This window comes from Pyrgilauda ruficollis, unplaced genomic scaffold (assembly GCF_017590135.1).
Source record: "Pyrgilauda ruficollis isolate IOZ18807 unplaced genomic scaffold, ASM1759013v1 scaffold23, whole genome shotgun sequence".
Taxonomy (NCBI): Eukaryota; Metazoa; Chordata; class Aves; order Passeriformes; family Passeridae; genus Pyrgilauda; species Pyrgilauda ruficollis.
This window is the reverse complement of record NW_024522539.1, coordinates 472,188-491,009: the sequence shown is the minus strand read 5'-3', so window position 1 is coordinate 491,009 and position 18,822 is coordinate 472,188. Positions and strand designations below refer to the sequence as shown.

Genomic DNA, 18,822 nt, shown 5'->3' with positions numbered 1-18,822 from the left:
GTGTCACACACGGGGATGTGCACGTGTCCCACACACATTCACACATTTGGGATGTGCACACACGTGTCACACTCACACCTGGGACGTGCACACGTGTCACGCACACGTGTCACACACACAACACTCATGTTTGTGATGTGCACACGTGTCCCTGCAGCAGGAGCAGGGACAAGGAGCTGCAGCTGCCTGGGAGCCCCTGTGCCATCCTTCAGGAGCTGGAAATTCCCCCTGAGCCATCCCAGGACCGCCCCTGCAGAGGGATGGAACAGCAATTCCCTTTCCCCTCCCTGGAGGATCCCACAGGTGGGGTGGTCCCAGAGTTCCTTGGATTCTGCAGGAGCTGCAGAGCCCAGGAGTCTGAGGAGAACGTGGTGAAAATTCTTTCTTTGTTGCAGTTGAACATTTCAGGGTTTGAAGCCCGTTTTAGTGGGAAAGGTTTTGGTTTAGCAGTGTGATTTTTATTTTATTTTATTTAAACAGAACTTAGATTTCTAACAAGGGAAACTCACTGGTGGTCCCCGAAAGTGCTGCTGTTCATTAATTAACAAAGGGGAAAAAATGTAAATAAGGACAATATGAAAATGGCCATGAATTCCACGAATGGAAAGCTCTCATCCATTGCCTTAAACCTTTTCTTTTCGTTTTCCTTAGGGCATGCCCTACCAATCCATGGATTTACAAATGTACAGTAGCCCAATGTCAGTTTGTGTAAAAGTACCGAGTGAAAATATTTATTATATGCATTGGAAAAAAAGAAACAAACCAAACCAACCCTGGTTTGCCCACTGAATGTTCCCTGTTTCTGTAGAAATCCTTCGACAGAATAAAAAGCATTCGGTTATTTTGTGTTTCCTGAGGGGGGAAGTGGGAACAGAGGGTTTTCCTGGGTGTTTTTTGGGGCTGGAATGGGTTTTTTTGGGATGATTTGGTGCTGTGACAGCGCTGCTTTGTCCTGGGGGTGTGTGTGAGGGGCAGCTTTTCTTTGGGAATGTTTTCCCATCCTGGAGCAATCCCAAGGGACTGGGAGCTGCTGTGTCTGCAGGAATGGGGAGGGATGAGGCCAGGGATGGATGGGATCCCTTGGAATTTGGGAACAAATTCTCAAGGAATTCCTTGTCCCATCAGCTCCACAAAACCTTTCCTGGATCCAGGAGAGCTCTGGGATCCAGGAGCAAACCCTGGCGTGGGCAGAGCTGCGTTCCCAGCTTTGTCTAAACTTTGGGGTGAACAGGATGGGAGAAGAGCAGGGAAATCCCACCTGTGGCTCTTTCCAGCTGCTCCTGCTTTTCCTGTAGGGCTGAGCTCTTTATAACTCTGATTTTCAGGTTTTTCTGGAGTATTTCCTTCCCCTGGAGTAGGAAGAGCTAATTAAGGGTTGAAGGGTGTGGCCGTGACACTTTTCCATGGAGCAAAGTTCATTTTCCATGGAACAAAGTTGATTTTCCCTGGCAAGAAGCTGCTCAGAGAGCCTGGAATGTGGGGATCCCAGTCTGGGCTCCCTGGGATTGGGGTTGCTGGGAGAACACAGGGATCGGAGCATGGATCAGGATCTTTTCCTTCACTGCAGGAATGAAATCCCTGGATCTGTTCCTATGCCTTGTGTAGAGTTCAGCAATGCCATTTAATTTTCCATACATTTCCCCCATGTTTGGTGTTCCATGAGGATAATCCCTATTTTGCCCTCACAGGGACACTGCTATGGATGTGGGAGGTTGGGATTTGCTTGGATTTTAGGGTTTTTTTCCAATTTCTTCCCAGCTTTGTGTGGCATTCCTGGGTGGTGGCCTTGGAGCATTCCAGCTCTCTGCAGGGATGGGTGAACCACAGAATTCTGGGATAATTTGGGCTGGAAAGGACCTTAGATCCCATCTCATTCCATGGCCAGGGACACCTTCCACTGTCCCAGGCTGCTCCAAACCCAATCCAGCCTTGGACACTTCCAGGGATCCAGGGGCAGCCACAGCTGCTCTGGGAATTCCTTCCCAATCCCTTGGATCTGCTGTGGCTGCCAGGATTTAATTCCTGGTTATTTCATTGATGGAGCAAAGAGGAGATTCAGGATTTAAAAAGGGGTGGAGGGAGAGGACGAGGCTCCTGGAGAGAAGCCAGAGCAGATTTATGGGAATACTGGAGTTTTCCAGGTCACTGCTTGTGCCACCATCCCTGTGAAACCTCCCAGCTGAATCCAGGGAGAGCCGGGAGAAATTCCAGACGCCCCTTTGAGGACCTGCTGAAGGCTCTGAGATCCAGGAGGGACAAAAACGAGGATCAGAGGGGATTTAATCAACCTGGAAAATGAGGATCAGAGGGGATTTCATCAGTCTGGAGTAGGGGAGACTTTCCTGGTGTGGAAAAGGGGAATTTTCCTGAGGAGGTTTTTCCTGGTGTGGAAAAGAGGAATTTTCCTGGCCCTGTTTTTCCTTTATGCAGACACCAAACACCTGCTGGGCTGTGCTGACTTCTTGCAGAACCAGGAGACCTCGACCTTCTGCCACAATCCCAGTATTTAAATGCTTTTTAAAATAATTTTTTTAAAGCTTGACACGTGTTGTCACACTCAATTTATTTCAATAACAGTTGTTATTGCTATAATAACATACATATATATAATAATAATATTATTTCTTGTTTTTCCAGGAATCAGGGGGGAACCTATGGAAGTGTCAGCACTAAATGAAGGCAAAATCAGGTTTTGAAAGGCAACTGATGGTTCCTGAGTCTGATTAGAAAGTGGGAAAAATAGAAATAAAAGCCCTGCAGGTGCTGCTCTCAGCAAATCCCACTCTGGGTTTCAGTAGTCCACCGAGGGAAGGCAAATGTGGTGCACAAATTCCTCGTATTTGATGGTTCCATTTGGCCCAACTTTGGCTTCTCTTAGCAGGTCATCCACTGAAAAAATGGGAAAATATCGTTGGGATGGGATATTTGGGGGTGTTGGGGGGTTCAGAAGGAAAGCAGCACTGCAGGGTTTGGGGTTTGGGGGATTTTTGTTGGCAATCACCTCTGGGATCAGGTGAGAGTTTCAAACTGGCATCAGCCAGCACCTGGATTTTAATTCCATGTAAAATCCTCTGCAGCAGGGATATCCATCTTTTTGAGTTCCACAGAGGAAAAAAACCCTCACAAATTTAGTCCAGGTGGGCTTTTGGGTTTATTGTGCCCCTCAGAGCTGAATTTTCTGACAAACTGAAGGGGTTTGTGGGTTTTGCCTCTTTTTACTTTGGCATCTCCTGCTGGCACGGGCCCTTCCTCATCCCAGAGGCAGCTGCAGAGGAGGAGAAGGAAAAGAGAGGAAGGAAAGGAAGAAGGAAAGGAAGAAGGAAAGGAAGAAGGAAAGGAAGAAGGAAAGGAAGAAGGAAAGGAAGAAGGAAAGGAAGAAGGAAAGGAAGAAGGAAAGGAGAGGGAAGGAAGAGGAGAGGGAAGGAAGAGGAGAGGGAAGGAAGAGGAGAGGGAAGGAAGAGGGAAAGGGGAGCTTGGTCCCAGGGGGAATTGCAGGGCACCTTCCTCGTCGGAAAGCTTCTCCCCCAGCCGGGTGAGCTTGGCGCGGAGCTCGGGCGCGGCGATCACTCCTCTCTTCTGCCGGTCGATCATGGCCAGCGCTCTCAGGATCTCCTCCTCGGGCTCCTCCTGCTTCATCTGCCTGTACATGATGTTCAGGAAGGTGGAGAAGTCCAGCTCTGCGTTCCTGTCTGGGAAAGGGAGGGCAGTCCTTTGGGAATGGCTCCGTTTGGGGCTGGACCCAGGATTAAACACCCTCCTCCTCCTCCCCCTGTTCCCTTTCCTGGGGTTCCCTTTCCTGGGGTTCCCTTTCCTGGGGTTCCATTTCCTGAGGTTTCTTCTCCCTCACCTTGGGGTTTCCTTTCCCTGTCCCTGATCTGGATCAGGGCACGTCACAGCTGGGGTTTTTCTCCTAAAATCCCATTTAAAGCTCTGTTCAATTTGTGCTCTGAACTCAGATCCTGAATTTTTAATCCCCCCCGCCACCTGATCTCACAATTCCTTTGTTTTTGTGCTTTGTTTTTCACACAGATCTTCAGCTGAACATCTTTCTGTGCTCTTCCACCTCTTTTTGTTGGCCTGGGCAGTTTCCCACCCTCCAAATCCATATCAAATGTTTGTCTCCTGCTTTTTTAGGGATTTTAATGGCACTGTTTTGATCCGTGGGCTGGATTTAACACATCACAACAGCTTCTGGAGACTGCTCTGGGTGGATGTTCCCTCCTGGAACATCCCAGCTCCAGAAAAATGGGATTTTCCCGTGTTTAATGCCCGTTTTGGTGGCTGTGCAGGTAGCTCACCGATCCTGTGCAGCTGCAGGTGCCTCTGCACCTCTCCCGGCGTGGGGCTGGCTCCCAGGCACCGCATCACTGCCAGCAGGTCCGAGGCTTTGATCTTCCCTTTTTGTTTCTTGTCGTACAGGGAAAAACATTCCTTGAACTCTAATTAAGAACCAAACCTCGGTTACCCGGCAGGATCCCGCCGAGCCCCGCGCCGGGGCCCGGGCAGGATTCCAGCCGGGATCCGCTTCCAGCGCGGGGGTGTCGCCTTTCCAGGAGGGTGATGGGCACGGGAGGGGGGGGGACCAGGGGGAATTAAGGGTAATTAAAACCCCGAGCGGCGCTAATTGGGGCACTCCAGGCTGAGGAAGCGCGGCTGGGAGGGGAAAAGGGCTGAGAAACCGGAGGGTTTGGTTAAAAGTGCTTTTCTTGCCTTGGTGGGGTAGGAGAGGGAGAGAGGAGGATGATGGAGGAGGAGGAGGAAGAGAAGGAAAAAGAGGAGAAGAGGGAGAAGGAAAAGAGGAGGGAAAGAAAGTAGAAGGAAAAGTGGAAGGAGGGGAAGAAGGAAATGAAAGAAGGAGGAGAGGAGAGGAGAGGAGAGGAGAGGAGAGGATGGAGGGGGAGGAAGATTTTGGAGGTGGAGGAAGATTTTGGAGGTGGAGGCTGCAGAAACCCAGCCTCGTTTGGTGCCATCCTTGTCCCCTCTGTCCCCAGCCCTCGCTGCTGGGGCGGCTGCAGCGGGCCGGGGTGTCCCGGGGATGCTCTGGGGGTGTCCCGGGGGTGTCCCGGGGTCCCCCAAGGATGCTCCGGGGGTTCCCGTGAGCGCCGTGGCCTCCCCTGGCCCCGCCGCCTCCTCCGCTCGGCGGAGCTGATCAGATTTGCAATAATGCTCTCATTGATGCTCTCATTAATACTCTCATTATGACCTAATTAATACCCTTATTTCAGCTTCCTTCGGCCGTTCCCGGAGCAATCCCAGCCCCGGGCGCGGCTCCCCTTTCCCAGGGCGGCTCGCAGTGGGAATTTGGATCCCCTGCGCTGCCTCCTTCCTCCTCCTCCTCCTCCTCCTCCGGCTGCTCTTGCGCTGCAGCATTTCCCTGGAATTGGGGAGGTTTCCCTGGAATTGGGGAGGTTTCCCTGCTTTCCCTGGATCCCGCAGAGCCGGGAGCAGGCACTGAGAACAGCGAGCCCACCCCGCGACACTTTGGGGGCAAAACGCCATTTTTTTATATAAAACAAATTTAATCTCGCAATAATTAACGCCCGAAGCGGAACAAAAGCGGAACAAACCCGTACCTACCATTAATCTGATCCTGGGACAGAAACTTTGCCTGGAGCAGGAACAGAGAGAAAAAAAAAAACAACAAAAAAACAGCAAAGCGAGCGGGTTTAAAAACGCGATTTTGGGGCGCAGAGCGGGCGGGGGTCGCAGGCGTCACTCACCATTTTTGGGGACACTCCCTGCGCTCCGGGACCCGCGGCAGCGGCCACTCGGCGCTTTACCCGGGGCCAAAGTCCGCGCGGGCGGGCGGAGGCTGGAATAAATCCCGCTGCCATGGCTACGGCAGCGCGGCCCGCGGCTCCCGCCGGGAAAAGCCATTTCCCAGCCTCGGGATGGGCTCGGGGCTCCAAAACACCGGGCTGAGCATCCCGAAGGAGCGCACCCGGCACTGAGCCTGGCTGCTGGGGGAGGAGGGGGAGAGAATGCAAAAATCCAGAAATTTAAAATTGAAAAAGAAAAAAAAAACCGCAAAAAAATTAAAAAAAACCAACAAAAAAAAAAACAACAAACGAACAATTAAAAAAAATCCAAAAATTAAAAATTAAAAAAAACCAACAAAAAAAAAAACAACAAAAAAAAAAAAAACCGCAAAAAAATTAAAAAAAAATCCAACAATTTCAAAATATAAAAAAAATCCAAAAATTAAAAAAATCCAACAATTCCAAAATAATAAAAAAAAAATTAAAAAGCCAACAATTCCAAAATAATAATAATAATAATAAAAATTCCAACAATTCCAAAATAAAAAAATTCCAAAAATTAAAAATATCAAAAAAATTTAAAAATTAAAAAATTTAAAAATCTAAAAATTCCAAAAATAATAAAAAATCCAAAAGTTAAAAAAATAAATCTTAAAATTCCAAAATAAAGAAATCCAAAAATAAAAAAATCCAACAATTAAAAAAAATTCAAAAAAATCAAAAAAATCCAAAAATTAAAAAAAAAAAATTAAAATTCCAAAAAAAATTAAAAAATCTAAAAATTCCAAAAATCAAACAATTAAAAAACTTCTAAAAATTAAAAAAAAATCTTAAAATTCCAAAATAAGAAAATCTAAAAATTAAAAATAAATAAATTAAAAATTGCTGAGGGCTCTGGAGAAGGGCGAGGGGATGTCTGTATCTGCAGGAGGGGTGGTGGGGAAGGGGTCTGGCTGTGCCCCAGGAGCTCACGGACAGCCCGAGGAGGATGAGAGCTGTTTTCTGAGGTTTTATTAGGATTTCTGAGGTTTCATTGATTAGGATTGCACAGGCAGAGGGGGATGCAGCGCCTGCAGCAGGCGTGGGGCACATCCAGAGCCAAGGACAAAAAGGAAGCGCCTGGGAGCTCTTCCCGAATGTTTTTATTCCGAATTTCCCCCGGAGATTTCCTCCTCCCTCCGTGGGAGCCGGAGCTGCTCAGTCCCGGCTCCCCTCTGGGGCTGGTTTTGGGGAATTCTCAGGGATTCTCGCGTCTGAGTGAGAGAATTCCTGAAGCAGAGATCCTTGGAGTCCTTGATGGATTCTGGGGCTGGTTTTGGGGAGTTCTGAGGAATTTTCACCCCGAGTGAGAGCCGGTGGTGTTGGTGCACAGATCCCTGGAATTCACCCCCTGCCCGATGGATTTTGGGTTGTTTTGTGGGGAATTCTGAGGGATTCTCAGGTCTGAGTGAGAGCTGAAGGTGCTGATGCACAGATCCTTGGAGTTCCCCCCTGCCCGAAGGATTTTGGGTTGTTTTGTGGGGAGTTTGTCCTTTTGCGAGAGCTGAAGGTGCTGGGGCAGAGATCCTTGGAATTCACCCCCTGCCCGATGGATTTTGGGTTGTTTTGTGGGGAATTCTGAGGGATTCTCATGTCTGAGTGAGAGCTGAAGGTGCTGGGGCAGAGATCCTGGGAGTTCCCCCCTGCCCGATGGATTTTGGGTTGTTTTGTGGGGAATTCTGAGGGATTCTCATGTCTGAGTGAGAGCTGAAGGTGCTGGGGCAGAGATCCTGGGAGTTCCCTCCTGCCCGATGGATTTTGGGGCCATTTGTGGGGAATTTGTCCTTTTGTGAGAGCTGAAGGTGCTGGGGCAGAGACCCTTGGAATTCACCCCCTGCCCGAAGGATTTTGGGTTGTTTTGTGGGGAATTTTCCCTTGTGTAGGAGCTGACAGTGCTGGGGCCCAGACCCCTGGAGTTCACCCCCTGCCCGATGGATTTTGGGTTGTTTTGTGGGGAATTGGCCTCTCCTGCCTCGTTCCTGTGCTCAGCAGTGAGAGCGAGTTAATTAAATCTAATTAATCCCCTCCCTGACCAGCCGTAATCATCACACAGCCACCACCACCACTCAGGAATTTATTCCAAACACACGGACCTACATTAGAAAAAACTAGATTTCTTCTTTTTTTTCCCCCCACCCCCCCTCAAAAATACCAAAAGCTCAGAAACCGCCCTTGGCTGCGTGCAGGTTGTTCATGTGCAGGGTGTAGAAGGCCCAGGGCTCGGGGATGTAAATCACCCCGGGGTACTTTTTCCGGAGGATTTTGTCATTCCAGAGCCAGCCCACCCAGGCGGCGATGAGCAGCAGGGTGATGATGAAGGAGAGGAAGAGGAAGAGCCCGTTGCTGTCCAGCACCAGCCCCTTGCGCCGCTGGTGCAGCACCAGGGCCATCATGGCGAAGAAGGTGAAGATGTAGAGGATGAAGATCTGGCCCTCGGTCACCAGGTACCTGCGGGGGGAATTCCTGGGATCCCGGGCTGCTGGGAGGGCATTCCCAGCTTTTCTGGGATCAGTTTTGATCCTGGGATCACAGGGGGAACATTCCCAGCTGTTCTGGGATCCATGGTGATCTAGGCAGGGAGAGCATTCCCAGCTGCTTTGGGATCAGTGGTGATCACAGAATCCACAAGGAGAGCCTTCCCAGCTCTCCTGGGATCAGTGCTGACCCTGGGATCACAGGGAGAGCATTCCCAGCTGTTCTGGGATCAGAGGTGATCCTGGGATCACAGGGAGGGCATTCCCAGCTTTTCTGGGATCACAGGTGATCCTGGAATCACAGGAGGAACATTCCCAGCTTTCCTGGGATCACAGGGAGGGCATTCCCAGCTCTGTGGGATCAGAGGTGACCCTGGGATCACAGGGAGGGCATTCCCAGCTTTTCTGGGATCAGAGGTGATCCTGGGATCACAGGGAGGGCATTCCCAGCTCTGTGGGATCAGAGGTGATCCTGGGATCACAGGGAGGGCATTCCCAACTTTCCTGGGATCAGTGGTGATCCTGGAATGCAGCTTTTCTGGGATCAGTTTTGACCCTGGGATCACAGGGAGAACATTCCCAGCTGTTCTGGGATCCATGGTGATCCAGGCAGGGAGAGCATTCCCAGCTCTTCTGGGATCAGTTTTGATCCTGGGATCACAGGGAGAGCATTCCCAGCCCCGCAGAGCAAAAGCTGCCCTGGGGAATGGAGCAGCTTTTCCTGGAGTATTCCTGGGAACTCCTGGAACATTCCTGTGGCATTCCCTCCCCAGCCCAGGCACTCACCAGTAGTAGAGGCTGCTGGGCCCCACCAGGAGCAGGGCAGCCAGGGGCATCCGGCCCTGCTCCGCCGCCGGCGTGAAGCAGCCGGTGAAATAAATGAACAGGATCAGGAAAAACGGGATGTACCTGGAAAAACCAGCAATTCCCAGCGCTGGGATGAGCCTGGAAGGGATTGGAACTGCCCCAGATCCACCCCACACCCAGAGCTGCTCCTGTGCTGAGCCTGGGGATGGAGCAGCTGTGGGATTCCCTGCTCAGGGATTCCTGTAGCTGTGGGATTCCCTGCTGTGGGATTCCCTGCTCAGGGATTCCTGTAGCTGTGGAATTCCCTGCTCAGGGGTTCCTGTAGCTGTGGGATTCCCTGCTATGGAATTCCCTGCTGTGGGATTCCCTGCTCAGGGATTCCTGTAGCTGTGGGATTCCCTGCTGTGGGATTCCCTGCTCAGGGATTCCTGCTGCCTCCCCAGGGCACAGCAGGGCCTGGGCAGGGGCTGGGCTCGTCCTGGGCTCTCCAGATCCAGAGAATTCCCAGCCTGGGGCAGGAAAAACCCAGATTTGCTGATGAAGGCAAAGCTGGGCTCCAGTGCTGCCTTGGACAATTCCAGCAGGGAATTCCCAGGCTCCTGTGCTGTGCCTGGGATGTGGAGCAGGATTCCCAAACCCCCCAGAGCCCTTGTTCCCTTTAAAGGGCTCCATAGAATGGGGTTTGCTCCTTCCCAGCACTCCTGGAACCCCAAATCAGCCAGGAGAGATTTCCCCAGGATCACCTGGAGCGGATCCAGGCCCAGCCAGGCCCTCCTCTTGGGATACTTGGGGTGTTTGGGGTACTTGGGATCTTTGGGGTGTTTGTTTGGGATGTTGAGGTGTTTGGGGTATCTGGGGTGTTTGGGATATTTGGGATGTTTGAGGTGTTTGGGGATATTTGGGATATTTGGGGTGTTTGGGGCACATCTGGGGGTGCTGGAGGAGGAACCTTCTGTGCACCCCTGGAAGGACAAGCTGTTCCTCTGGCCCTCAATCCCAAAATATCCCTGAGCAGAGGGGATTTTCCAGCAATTGCCAGATCCACCCTAATCTGGATCCTAATCCAAATCCAGCCCTGGCCAGCAGAACATTATCCCCAGCCAGCTCTGGCTTGGGTTTTTTTTTTCCCACTTTAAGCTCTGCCCTTCCCCCTGTGCCATCCCATAATCTCTGGATCTGCTGGGAATCACTCACCACATGGAGTGCCCCAAATACTCGTCGTAGTAGTAGAGCAGCTCGAAGGAATCGATCTGTGACAGGACAGGGGGAGAATCCCAGTCAGCAAACGAGCACAGCTTCATCACTCGTTAATTCAGGTTTTAGAAATGCTTGAGCCCAGCTCAGCCCATTCCCCAGGTCATTTATAAATTCAGGTTTCAGAAATGCTTGAGCCCAGCTCAGCCCCTTCCCCAGGTCATTTATAAATTCAGGTTTTAGAAATGCTTGAGCCCAGCTCAGCCCCTTACCAGGGTCTCCGGCTCAAGGCTCCTTTACCATTTATAAACTCAGATTTTAGAACCCAGCTCAGTCTCTTACCAAGGTAATTTATGAATTCAGATTTTAGAAATGCTTGAACCCAGCTCAGCTCCTTACCAGGGTCTCAGGTTTGAGGTTCCTTTACCATTTACAAATTCAGATTTTACAAGCCCTGCTCAGCCCTCTCCAGGATCTCAGTTTACAAATTCAGGTTTTAGAAATGCTTGACCCCAGCTGAGGGCTCACCAGGGTCTCGGGTTTGAGGTTCCTGATGATGGGGTTCTCCCTGACGGACAGGTGGTGCTGGTACCCGCTGAAGATCAGCCGGTGGTTCACCGAGTCTCCCACCAGGTGGATGCTGGCTCCCATCACGAAGGTGATGATGCTGACGTACACCATGGACCTGGGCAGGGTCTTGGGGGACCTCTCGATGAGCTGCAGGCACAGGGAGGGCGTGAGGAGGAGGAGGAGGAGCCGGGACCTGGCAGCTCCTGTCCTCGCTGGGTTTTGGGTTTTTTTTTTGAGCCCAGCTCAGCCCCTTACCAAGGTAATTTATGAATTCAGATTTTAGAAATGCTTGAACCCAGCTCAGCTCCTTACCAGAGTCTCAGGTTTGAGGTTCCTTTACCATTTATATATTCAGATTTTACAAACCCTGCTCAGCCCTCTCCAGGATCTCAGCTTTGAGGTTCCTTTACCATTTATGAACTCAGATCTCAGAGCCCAGCTGAGCCAGGTTTCTGGTCCCTTTACCATTTACAAATTCAGATTTCATAAACCCAGATGAGGGCTCACCAGGGTCTCAGGTTTGAGGTTCCTTTACCATTTACAAATTCAGGTTTTAGAAACGCTTGACCCCAGCTGAGGGCTCACCAGGGTCTCGGGTTTGAGGTTCCTGATGATGGGGTTCTCCCTGACGGACAGGTGGTGCTGGTACCCGCTGAAGATCAGCCGGTGGTTCACCGAGTCTCCCACCAGGTGGATGCTGGCTCCCATCACGAAGGTGATGATGCTGACGTACACCATGGACCTGGGCAGGGTCTTGGGGGACCTCTCGATGAGCTGCAGGCACAGGGAGGGCGTGAGGAGGAGGAGGAGGAGCCGGGACCTGGCAGCTCCTGTCCTCGCTGGGTTTTGGGTTTTTTTTTTGCCAGAGTGCTCAGAAATTCATCACCAAAACCTCCAAAATATCCTGAGTTCAAAGAGACCCAAAAAATCATCAAGTCCAACTCCTGACTGAACCCATGTTGGGGTCAAAGGCACAGGTTTTGTGTTTTTAGCACCAGGAGCTGATAGAGTTGGGCTGTGCTGAAGAGAAGGGATTGCTTTCTGCAGGCAAGGCACCTGTACCTCACCAAAACCCAATTTCAAGCACTCTGCCTTTCACTGAGAGTTGCTACTAAAACAGATCCCAAGAGTTTTATGTCATAACAGCAACAGATAGTCTTGGTTTATTGGGATAGGAATTAGAAATGGCATTAAGTGTAATTTTGAATGAACCCAAGATAAATATTCTAAGACAAATATTGTCATTCTGCCAGGGTGCTTCAAATCATGTTTCACAGGCCTGGTTTTAAGCATTGTCCTTAGGTTTTAAGGACCTCAGGTTTTAAAGGTATAAACTCAGCAAATCCCTTTTTCTAAAAGATGTGACAACCTGTCCTGGTTTAGGGCAGCTTTGGGAGGAAAACCTCTAAAGGGGTTTCTGCTGCTCTCAAGCCCAAAAGTTCGTTTGGTTTGCTGTTAACGAGGGTTTCCTCATTAAAAGGCCGTGGTTCTCCTGCCTCTGGAGAGGATTGGGAGGTTGGATGTGCCCTCCAGTGGCAGCAGAGCCTCCAGCACAGAGCTCCTCACGCTTCCCATCCTGTCTGGACACTTCAGGATCCCCCAGGTGAACATTTTGGGGTTCTGCTCCCTTTCTTCCCCAGGGAATGGGACTCAGCTCCACAGAGAGCTTTAGGATCCCCCAGGTGAACATTTTGGGGTTCTGCTCCCTTTCCTCCCCAGGGAATGGGACTCAGCTCCACAGAGAGCTTCAGGATCTCCCAAATGAACATTTTGGGGTTCTGCTCCCTTTCCTCCCCAGGGAATGGGACTCAGCTCCACAGAGAGCTTCAGGATCCCCCAAATGAACATTTTGGGGTTCTGCTCCCTTTCTTCCCCAGGGAATGGGACTCAGCTCCACAGAGAGCTTTAGGATCTCCCAAATGAACATTTTGGGGTTCTGCTCCCTTTCCTCCCCAGGGAATGGGACTCAGCTCCCCACAGTTTGACCCCACAGCCAGGAGGAGCTGAGTGCCACAAAACCACTCGGGGCAATTTTTGGGCACCACTTTCAGTGCTGGGCTCTCTCCCTGCCCCATCTCGAGCACCTGAGGCTGGCTCAAGCCTTGGAACAGCAGCAGGAATTTTGGGATGCAGCTCCACACCCAGCTTGCACAGCAGGGAAGAGCTCCCGAGGCAGATCCCAGCTCCAGGAGTTTCCCAGCTTTGGCTGGGTCAGCTCTGGGATCAGCCAGGGCCCCCCCTCTCCCTAAATCAGCTTTGCAGTCCTCCCCAAGCAGGGAAAAGCTCCTTATTTGTGTTTAATTTTGACCTCATTTGGGTTTAATTTGGAGGCTTAACTTTCCCTTCCCCTGGAGCTGCAGCAGGGACGTCACAGGAGGACAAGGAGAGCACAAGGTCCTGGAGGGGACAGGAGGCTGGGACACGTCCCTGGGCCAGGGAAATGCATCCTGGACTTTCCTGGGGGTGAGCCCTGCAGAAATCACCTGGGAAGGGTCAGCTCCCTCCTCCTGGATATTCCCTTTTTGCCCCCAGCCTCGAAATCCTCCCGGAATATCGAGAGGGAATCATTTCCACCTCAGGCCATAACTGAATTCCCAGCTAATGAAGGTTAAAATAGATTTATAATTGTTTTCTCCTGAAGTGTTTAATGGGAAAAGATTCCTAATGATCTGACAGGGCTTCACCTCATGAATGGTTTATGGGATCCAGAGGCTGGCAGCTGGAGCCAGATAAATTCCAGCTCCAGCCACAATTCCACTGTCAAAGATCAAATGTAATTAAGCTCTGAACAATTCAGAAAATCCACTCTGTTCCAGCTGCCTTTTAAGCCAAGGGTGGATGTTGTCCTAAAAATATCATTTGGGAAAAGGGCTCTGACTCCTCCCAGAGCCAGAATTCCAGGGGGAAGTGATTTGCTTGGGATATACAGAAAATTGAGGTGCTCTTTAAAAAGTGGCACCACAAATCCTTCCTGGAGTGGGAAACTCTTCCTATCTGGAAGGAATTTGGGAATAACCAACATCCTAAAATCCTCTGAGCCTTTGCAAAACTGGGAATGGAAAACCCCTGAACATTCCCAGGTTTACATTCAGCTCTGACTCCCCCTGGAGCCAGAATTCCAGGGGGATTTGCTCTGGACATGCAGGAAATTGAGGTGGCATCGCAAATCCTTGGAACTCTTCCTTAGTGGCAGGAATTTGGGAATAACCAACACCCTCAAAACCTCTGAAACTTTACAAGACTGGGAATGGGAAAACCCCTGGACATTGCCAGGTTTACCTTCAGCAGCAGGAAGGGGGTGATAACGTTGTAAGCCATGTGGAAATAATCTCCAGCGCTGGGTTTGTTCAGAGGAAACCATTCCAGAGGGAGGATGATCTGAGGAGAGAGGGAAGAGCAGCACATCAGCGATCACGGGAGAGGGAAAAGGTTGGGATTGATTGGGAATGCTCAGCTGGGCTTCCAGGGGGGTGGTAGGGACCAAGCTGGGCAGCTCATCTTGGAGCAAACTTCCCAAAAATCACCCTCTGAAATTTTTCACTCCCAGCCCTGCCTGGTGCTGGCAAGCTGTGGAGTCAAGGAAGGCATTTGGGACTCCTGGATCTTCCTGAACCTTCTGACAGCTTCCAACCTGAAAAAATTCCATTGACATGGAACGGCCACTCCTGGAAGCTGCAGCCCCAGGCTCTGGGATACAGGCAAGGAATGGGGAAGAGCAGGAGGAACCTCCCAGCTGTGAAACAAAGGTGTGGGAGAGAGAACCGGGAACAGTTTTCCCAGAGGCTGGAGCTGGCTTGGCCCCAGCGCCACCAGAGCGGGGCAGTGGTCCCAGCTCCTCCAGGACACCCCCCTGGCTCAGGGGACAGCCCTGGGGACCCCCTGGCCCTGTCCCCTCACTCACCATGGCGATGGGGCGCCCGAAATCCAGCACCCAGTTCTGCAGGGTGAAGTAGAACCACAGGTCCAGGTGGAACGGGGACGTCTTGAAGGTGTCCTCAGCCTTCACTGCCCCGTGCCTGGAGGGGACAGAGGGACACGGAGCCCTGGAGCAGCTCTGGGAGGAGGCAGAGCTGTCACCCCACGCCAGAGCTGCGCTTCCCTGGCTCCGGGAGCTGCGGGATAACAGAGCTGAGGAGCAGGCAGGACAGGAGAGCACGAAGCTGTCGCCGTCCCTGACCCGTCCCTGTGGGGAGGCTCTTCCCGGTCTCTTCAGCAGGGTGAAAAGTGCTGAATTAAGTGCAACTATTTTTAACTTTTGCATGATGAGGCAAAATCCCAACTCCCAGGAGTTGAGCTGAGGGCTAAAAATGCGGCGCTGCCCGGCGGAGTTCCAGCACCGGGATGCTCGGGATGCAGCGTCACCTTCAATCCAGCTCCCAGCACCCTCTGCCTCTGCCAAGGATCCAGCCCTGACAGAGCCCTTCCATGAAATGCCTCCCCAGCACTTCTGGACCTTCACCTCCCTGCAGGAAAAGCGGATCAATGCCTCTCCTGCTGCCGAGACCAGAACGGGATCAGCTGGAGCAGCCTCCAGCATGGGCTGCCCAAAATCCATGGAAGTGTCCCTGCCCATGGACTGACAGGATCCTTAAGGTCCTTTCCACCCCAAACCACTCTGGGATGATTCAATGAACCCCGAGAACTGGATGGTGAGGATGGGGTACCCTGGATGAGCTGGGAATGATGCAGCTCCCTGGAAGAGTCTGCCAAACCCTGGATCGGCTGGGATAACCCAGGTACGCCGGGATGCCACGGACGAAGCCGAGTGGGGGAACCTTGGGGGACCCCGACCCTTGGGATATCCCAGATCCTGACCCTTGGGATATCCCAGATCCCGACCCTCGGGATATCCCGGACCCCGACCCTCGGGATATCCCAGACCCCGACCCTTGGGATATCCCAGATCCTGACCCTTGGGATATCCCAGATCCCGATCCTCGGAGTGCTCCGGGCCCGCCGCCTGGGGATGTCCCGGACCCCGCATCATCCGGTGGTGGTACCCGGGAAGAGGCCGGGCTGTCCCGGGGGGCTCGGGGCGGGCTGAGCCGGGGGTGTTGGATGGGGTGAGGATCCCCAGTGAATCCGGGGTGGATTTTCCCGTTCCCGACCCCGCCGAGCCCCGTCCGCGCTCACCTGCCCGGGTAGAGCGGCCCGGCGGGCGGGGGCGAGCCCGGGGCCGCGGCCGGGAACGGCCGGCGCCGCGCCGAGCCCTGCATCCGCCCGCGCCGCGCCTCACAGCGCCGGGGCTCCGCGACCCGGCTGTGGCGATGAGCACACCGGAGTGCTCCGGGCCCACCGCGCCTCAGCGCCGGGATACCGGGACCCGCCTGTGCCCATGGGCACACCGGAGTGCTCCGGGCCCGCCGCGCCTCACAGCGCCGGGGCTCCGCGACCCGGCTGTGCCCATGGGCACACCGGGGTGCTCCGGGCCCGCCGCGCCTCACAGCGCCGGGACACCGGGACCCGGCTGTGCCGGTGGGCACACCGGGGTGCTCCGCGAGCAGAGCTGGCACGGAACGCTCAGGGCATTCCGTGCAAACCCACGGCTCCGAGCCCCGGGTTTATTGGGAATGAGGAGCTGGAGCAAACGCTCCAGCCACGAGCTAACGCTCCTTTTCCCGAGTTCCCATTTCCCTGGGTCATTCCCAGTGGATGCCCCGCTCTGGTCCCTGCTCTCGGTTTTGGATGGGTAAATCCATGGGGATGGGGTCACTCCCAGGCAGGGAGGGATTCGCAGCCCTCGGGAATGAATTTGCACTCGCTGGGGTTTGGAGTTTTGGGTCTAAACCGGGAAGTGCATCCTGCCATGGGCAGGGACGTTTTCCCAGGATTATCCCAGGTTGCTCCCAGCCCTGTCCAGCCTAGCCTTGGACACTTCCAGGGATGTGGCAGCCACAGCCAGGGCCTCCCCGTCCTCACAGGGAAGGAAGTCTAAGGCACCAAATCCCTCCAGGAGGGCTTGGTGTGGGCATGGAGGCTCCATCACCCCTGGGATGGGAGCTCCGTGTGCCACACCCTGTCCCCATTCCCTTAGGTGTGACATGGAATGGGAACAGGACAACCCCTGGGAGCTGCTGTGTATTCCACTGAGGAATTCTGGCCTGGAATTCTGGTCCCACCGAAGCTGAGCAGGCTCCCAGAAGCAGCAGAAGGGAGATCTTGGTCCCTCTCCAGGAGCAGGGGATCCTCCCCACGCCATCCCTGCTGCCCCAGCGGGACAGGGGGGACACCCGGGAAAATATCCCTGAAAAGTGGAGGAGATCACCGAGATAACAGAGCCACTTAATCTTACCAGGACCCTGCTTGTCACCCTGAGCCTGACACGGCTTCGTGGCTCTAAACAGGGCTGGACACGGCCTGGCTCGTGTCCCCTCGTGTCCCCCGGGCTCTCCGGGCTCCGGCTGCTGCTCCATGAATAATGCACATCCCACAGAGCGCCGCGGCTCCGGTGTCAGGACTCCAAGTTAAAAATTAACGGGGCTGAGACCGGATCCCCCACAGGACAATGGTGCAGCAGATGGGGCCGGGGTGGTGTCCCCTTACGGCTGGTGGCTCGTGTCACCAGCAGCCGGGGAGGTGGCCCAGCAGGGGGTTGGGGTGACAGGTGTGTGACCAGGCTGGTGGTGTGTCCCAAAATTGGGGTGAGGGTCGTGTGTGTGCTGGGGGCATGGCTGAGGTGATGGGAGCTGCTGGTTCTGGCTTAAGAAACCCAAACTGAGCCAAACCCAGCCCAAATCAGCCCAGCTGAGGTCAGTCCAGTCTAACCCAGCCCAACTAAACTCAGCTCAGCCTGACCCAGTCCAGATGAGCCTGGCCCAGCCCAGCCCAACTGAACAAATTCCAGCCCAACCCAACCCAGCCCAACCCAATCCAGTCCAACCAACCCAACCCAGTCCAACCAACCCAATCCAATCCAGTCCAACCCAACCCAATCCAGTCCAACCAACCCAATCCAGTCCAACCCAACCCAACCAAACCCAGTCCAACCCAACCCAATCCAGTCCAACCAACCCAACCCAACCCAGTCCAACCCAACCCAATCCAGTCCAACCCAATCCAGACCAACCCAACCCAGTTCACTCTCCACACTCCCTGACAGGAAGGGCAGCCAGGGAGGGTCAGGTTCAGCTCCCAGGGAAGAGGGACAGGATTTGATGACATTTACTTAAACTGCACCAGAGTTGAGGTTTAGGTTGGATTTAGATTGGACTTCAGGAGGAATTTCTCCATGGAAAGGGTGGTCAGGCACTGGCAGGGCTGCCCAGGGGGGTTTGGAGTCCCCATCCCTGCAGGTGTCCAAGGAATTCGTGGATGTGGTGCTGGTGACCTCGGTGACCTCAGAGGTATTTTCCAACGTCAGTGGTCGAGCAGTGGACATGAGGATGAAGAGCTGAGCTGGGGACACGAGCGGTTGTCTGTGTTATTGTGTTTTGGGGCACTCCGCTGTGCCCTGGCAGTGCTGCAGATGCCTTAAGTTTGAGCTTTCCTGTTTTCCAGATTCTGTACTGCATTGTGTGTAACTGAACTCCATATGAAGTGTCAGCAGCTCTCCTCACAGCTCGGTCAGACAAAACAATCCTTTTCCAGCCCCAGAACCAAGGACACCGCTGCAGCCTCAGGCCCAGAAAGTGCAAACAGCAGCAAATTGAGGAGAGCAACCTGAGAGGATGGGACTGCACCACCTGGAGCTGCAATTGGACAATTAACCCCAACATGGAAATAGACCAAAACTTATAAAAGTGTGAAACTCATGACCTGGAGTCCAACTTGGGCGTAGCCACGGCCAGGCCCTTTCACTGCCCAAGGTGTATCCTTTGAAGGCCTTTTAGCAAACCCCTGCTTTATTCTTTAACCGTGCCGGGCTGTGTTCCGGGCAGCCCCTCCGGCCGCGCTGCCTCGGCCCGCGCGCTCCGCCGCGCCTTTCCGCCGGGGCTGCCGGAACGGCCAGGCCGGGCCGCGGCTGCCGGCCGGCCCCGCTG

General features: G+C 53.2%; 2 protein-coding genes across 4 annotated transcripts; both read right to left on the bottom strand.

Moving 5' to 3' along the window:
- Window positions 1-2,544: 2,544 nt before the first annotated feature.
- On the bottom strand, window positions 2,545-5,909 carry CALML4 (calmodulin like 4). 3 transcript variants are annotated; one of them, XM_041469163.1, is made up of 5 exons: window positions 5,721-5,865; window positions 5,578-5,608; window positions 4,299-4,439; window positions 3,501-3,689; window positions 2,578-2,889 (listed from the first exon to the last, which is right to left on the bottom strand). In XM_041469163.1, the coding sequence occupies exons 1-5, from the start codon at window positions 5,832-5,834 to the stop codon at window positions 2,792-2,794; spliced, it is 573 nt and encodes a 190-aa protein (XP_041325097.1). In that variant the 5' UTR covers window positions 5,835-5,865; the 3' UTR covers window positions 2,578-2,791. The 3 variants fall into 3 exon arrangements, with proteins under 3 accessions (XP_041325096.1, XP_041325097.1, XP_041325098.1); XM_041469162.1 differs by lacking the exon at window positions 5,578-5,608 and having other exon boundaries at window positions 2,545-2,889; window positions 5,721-5,909; XM_041469164.1 differs by lacking the exon at window positions 5,578-5,608 and having other exon boundaries at window positions 4,299-4,407.
- A 2,024-nt stretch (window positions 5,910-7,933) lies between these two features.
- On the bottom strand, window positions 7,934-16,059 carry CLN6 (CLN6 transmembrane ER protein). The gene is made up of 7 exons (XM_041469054.1): window positions 15,977-16,059; window positions 14,745-14,859; window positions 14,123-14,221; window positions 11,429-11,617; window positions 10,274-10,329; window positions 9,059-9,181; window positions 7,934-8,246 (listed from the first exon to the last, which is right to left on the bottom strand). Exons 1-7 carry the CDS (start codon window positions 16,057-16,059, stop codon window positions 7,958-7,960), a joined length of 954 nt encoding a protein of 317 aa, XP_041324988.1. The 3' UTR covers window positions 7,934-7,957.
- Window positions 16,060-18,822: the final 2,763 nt, after the last annotated feature.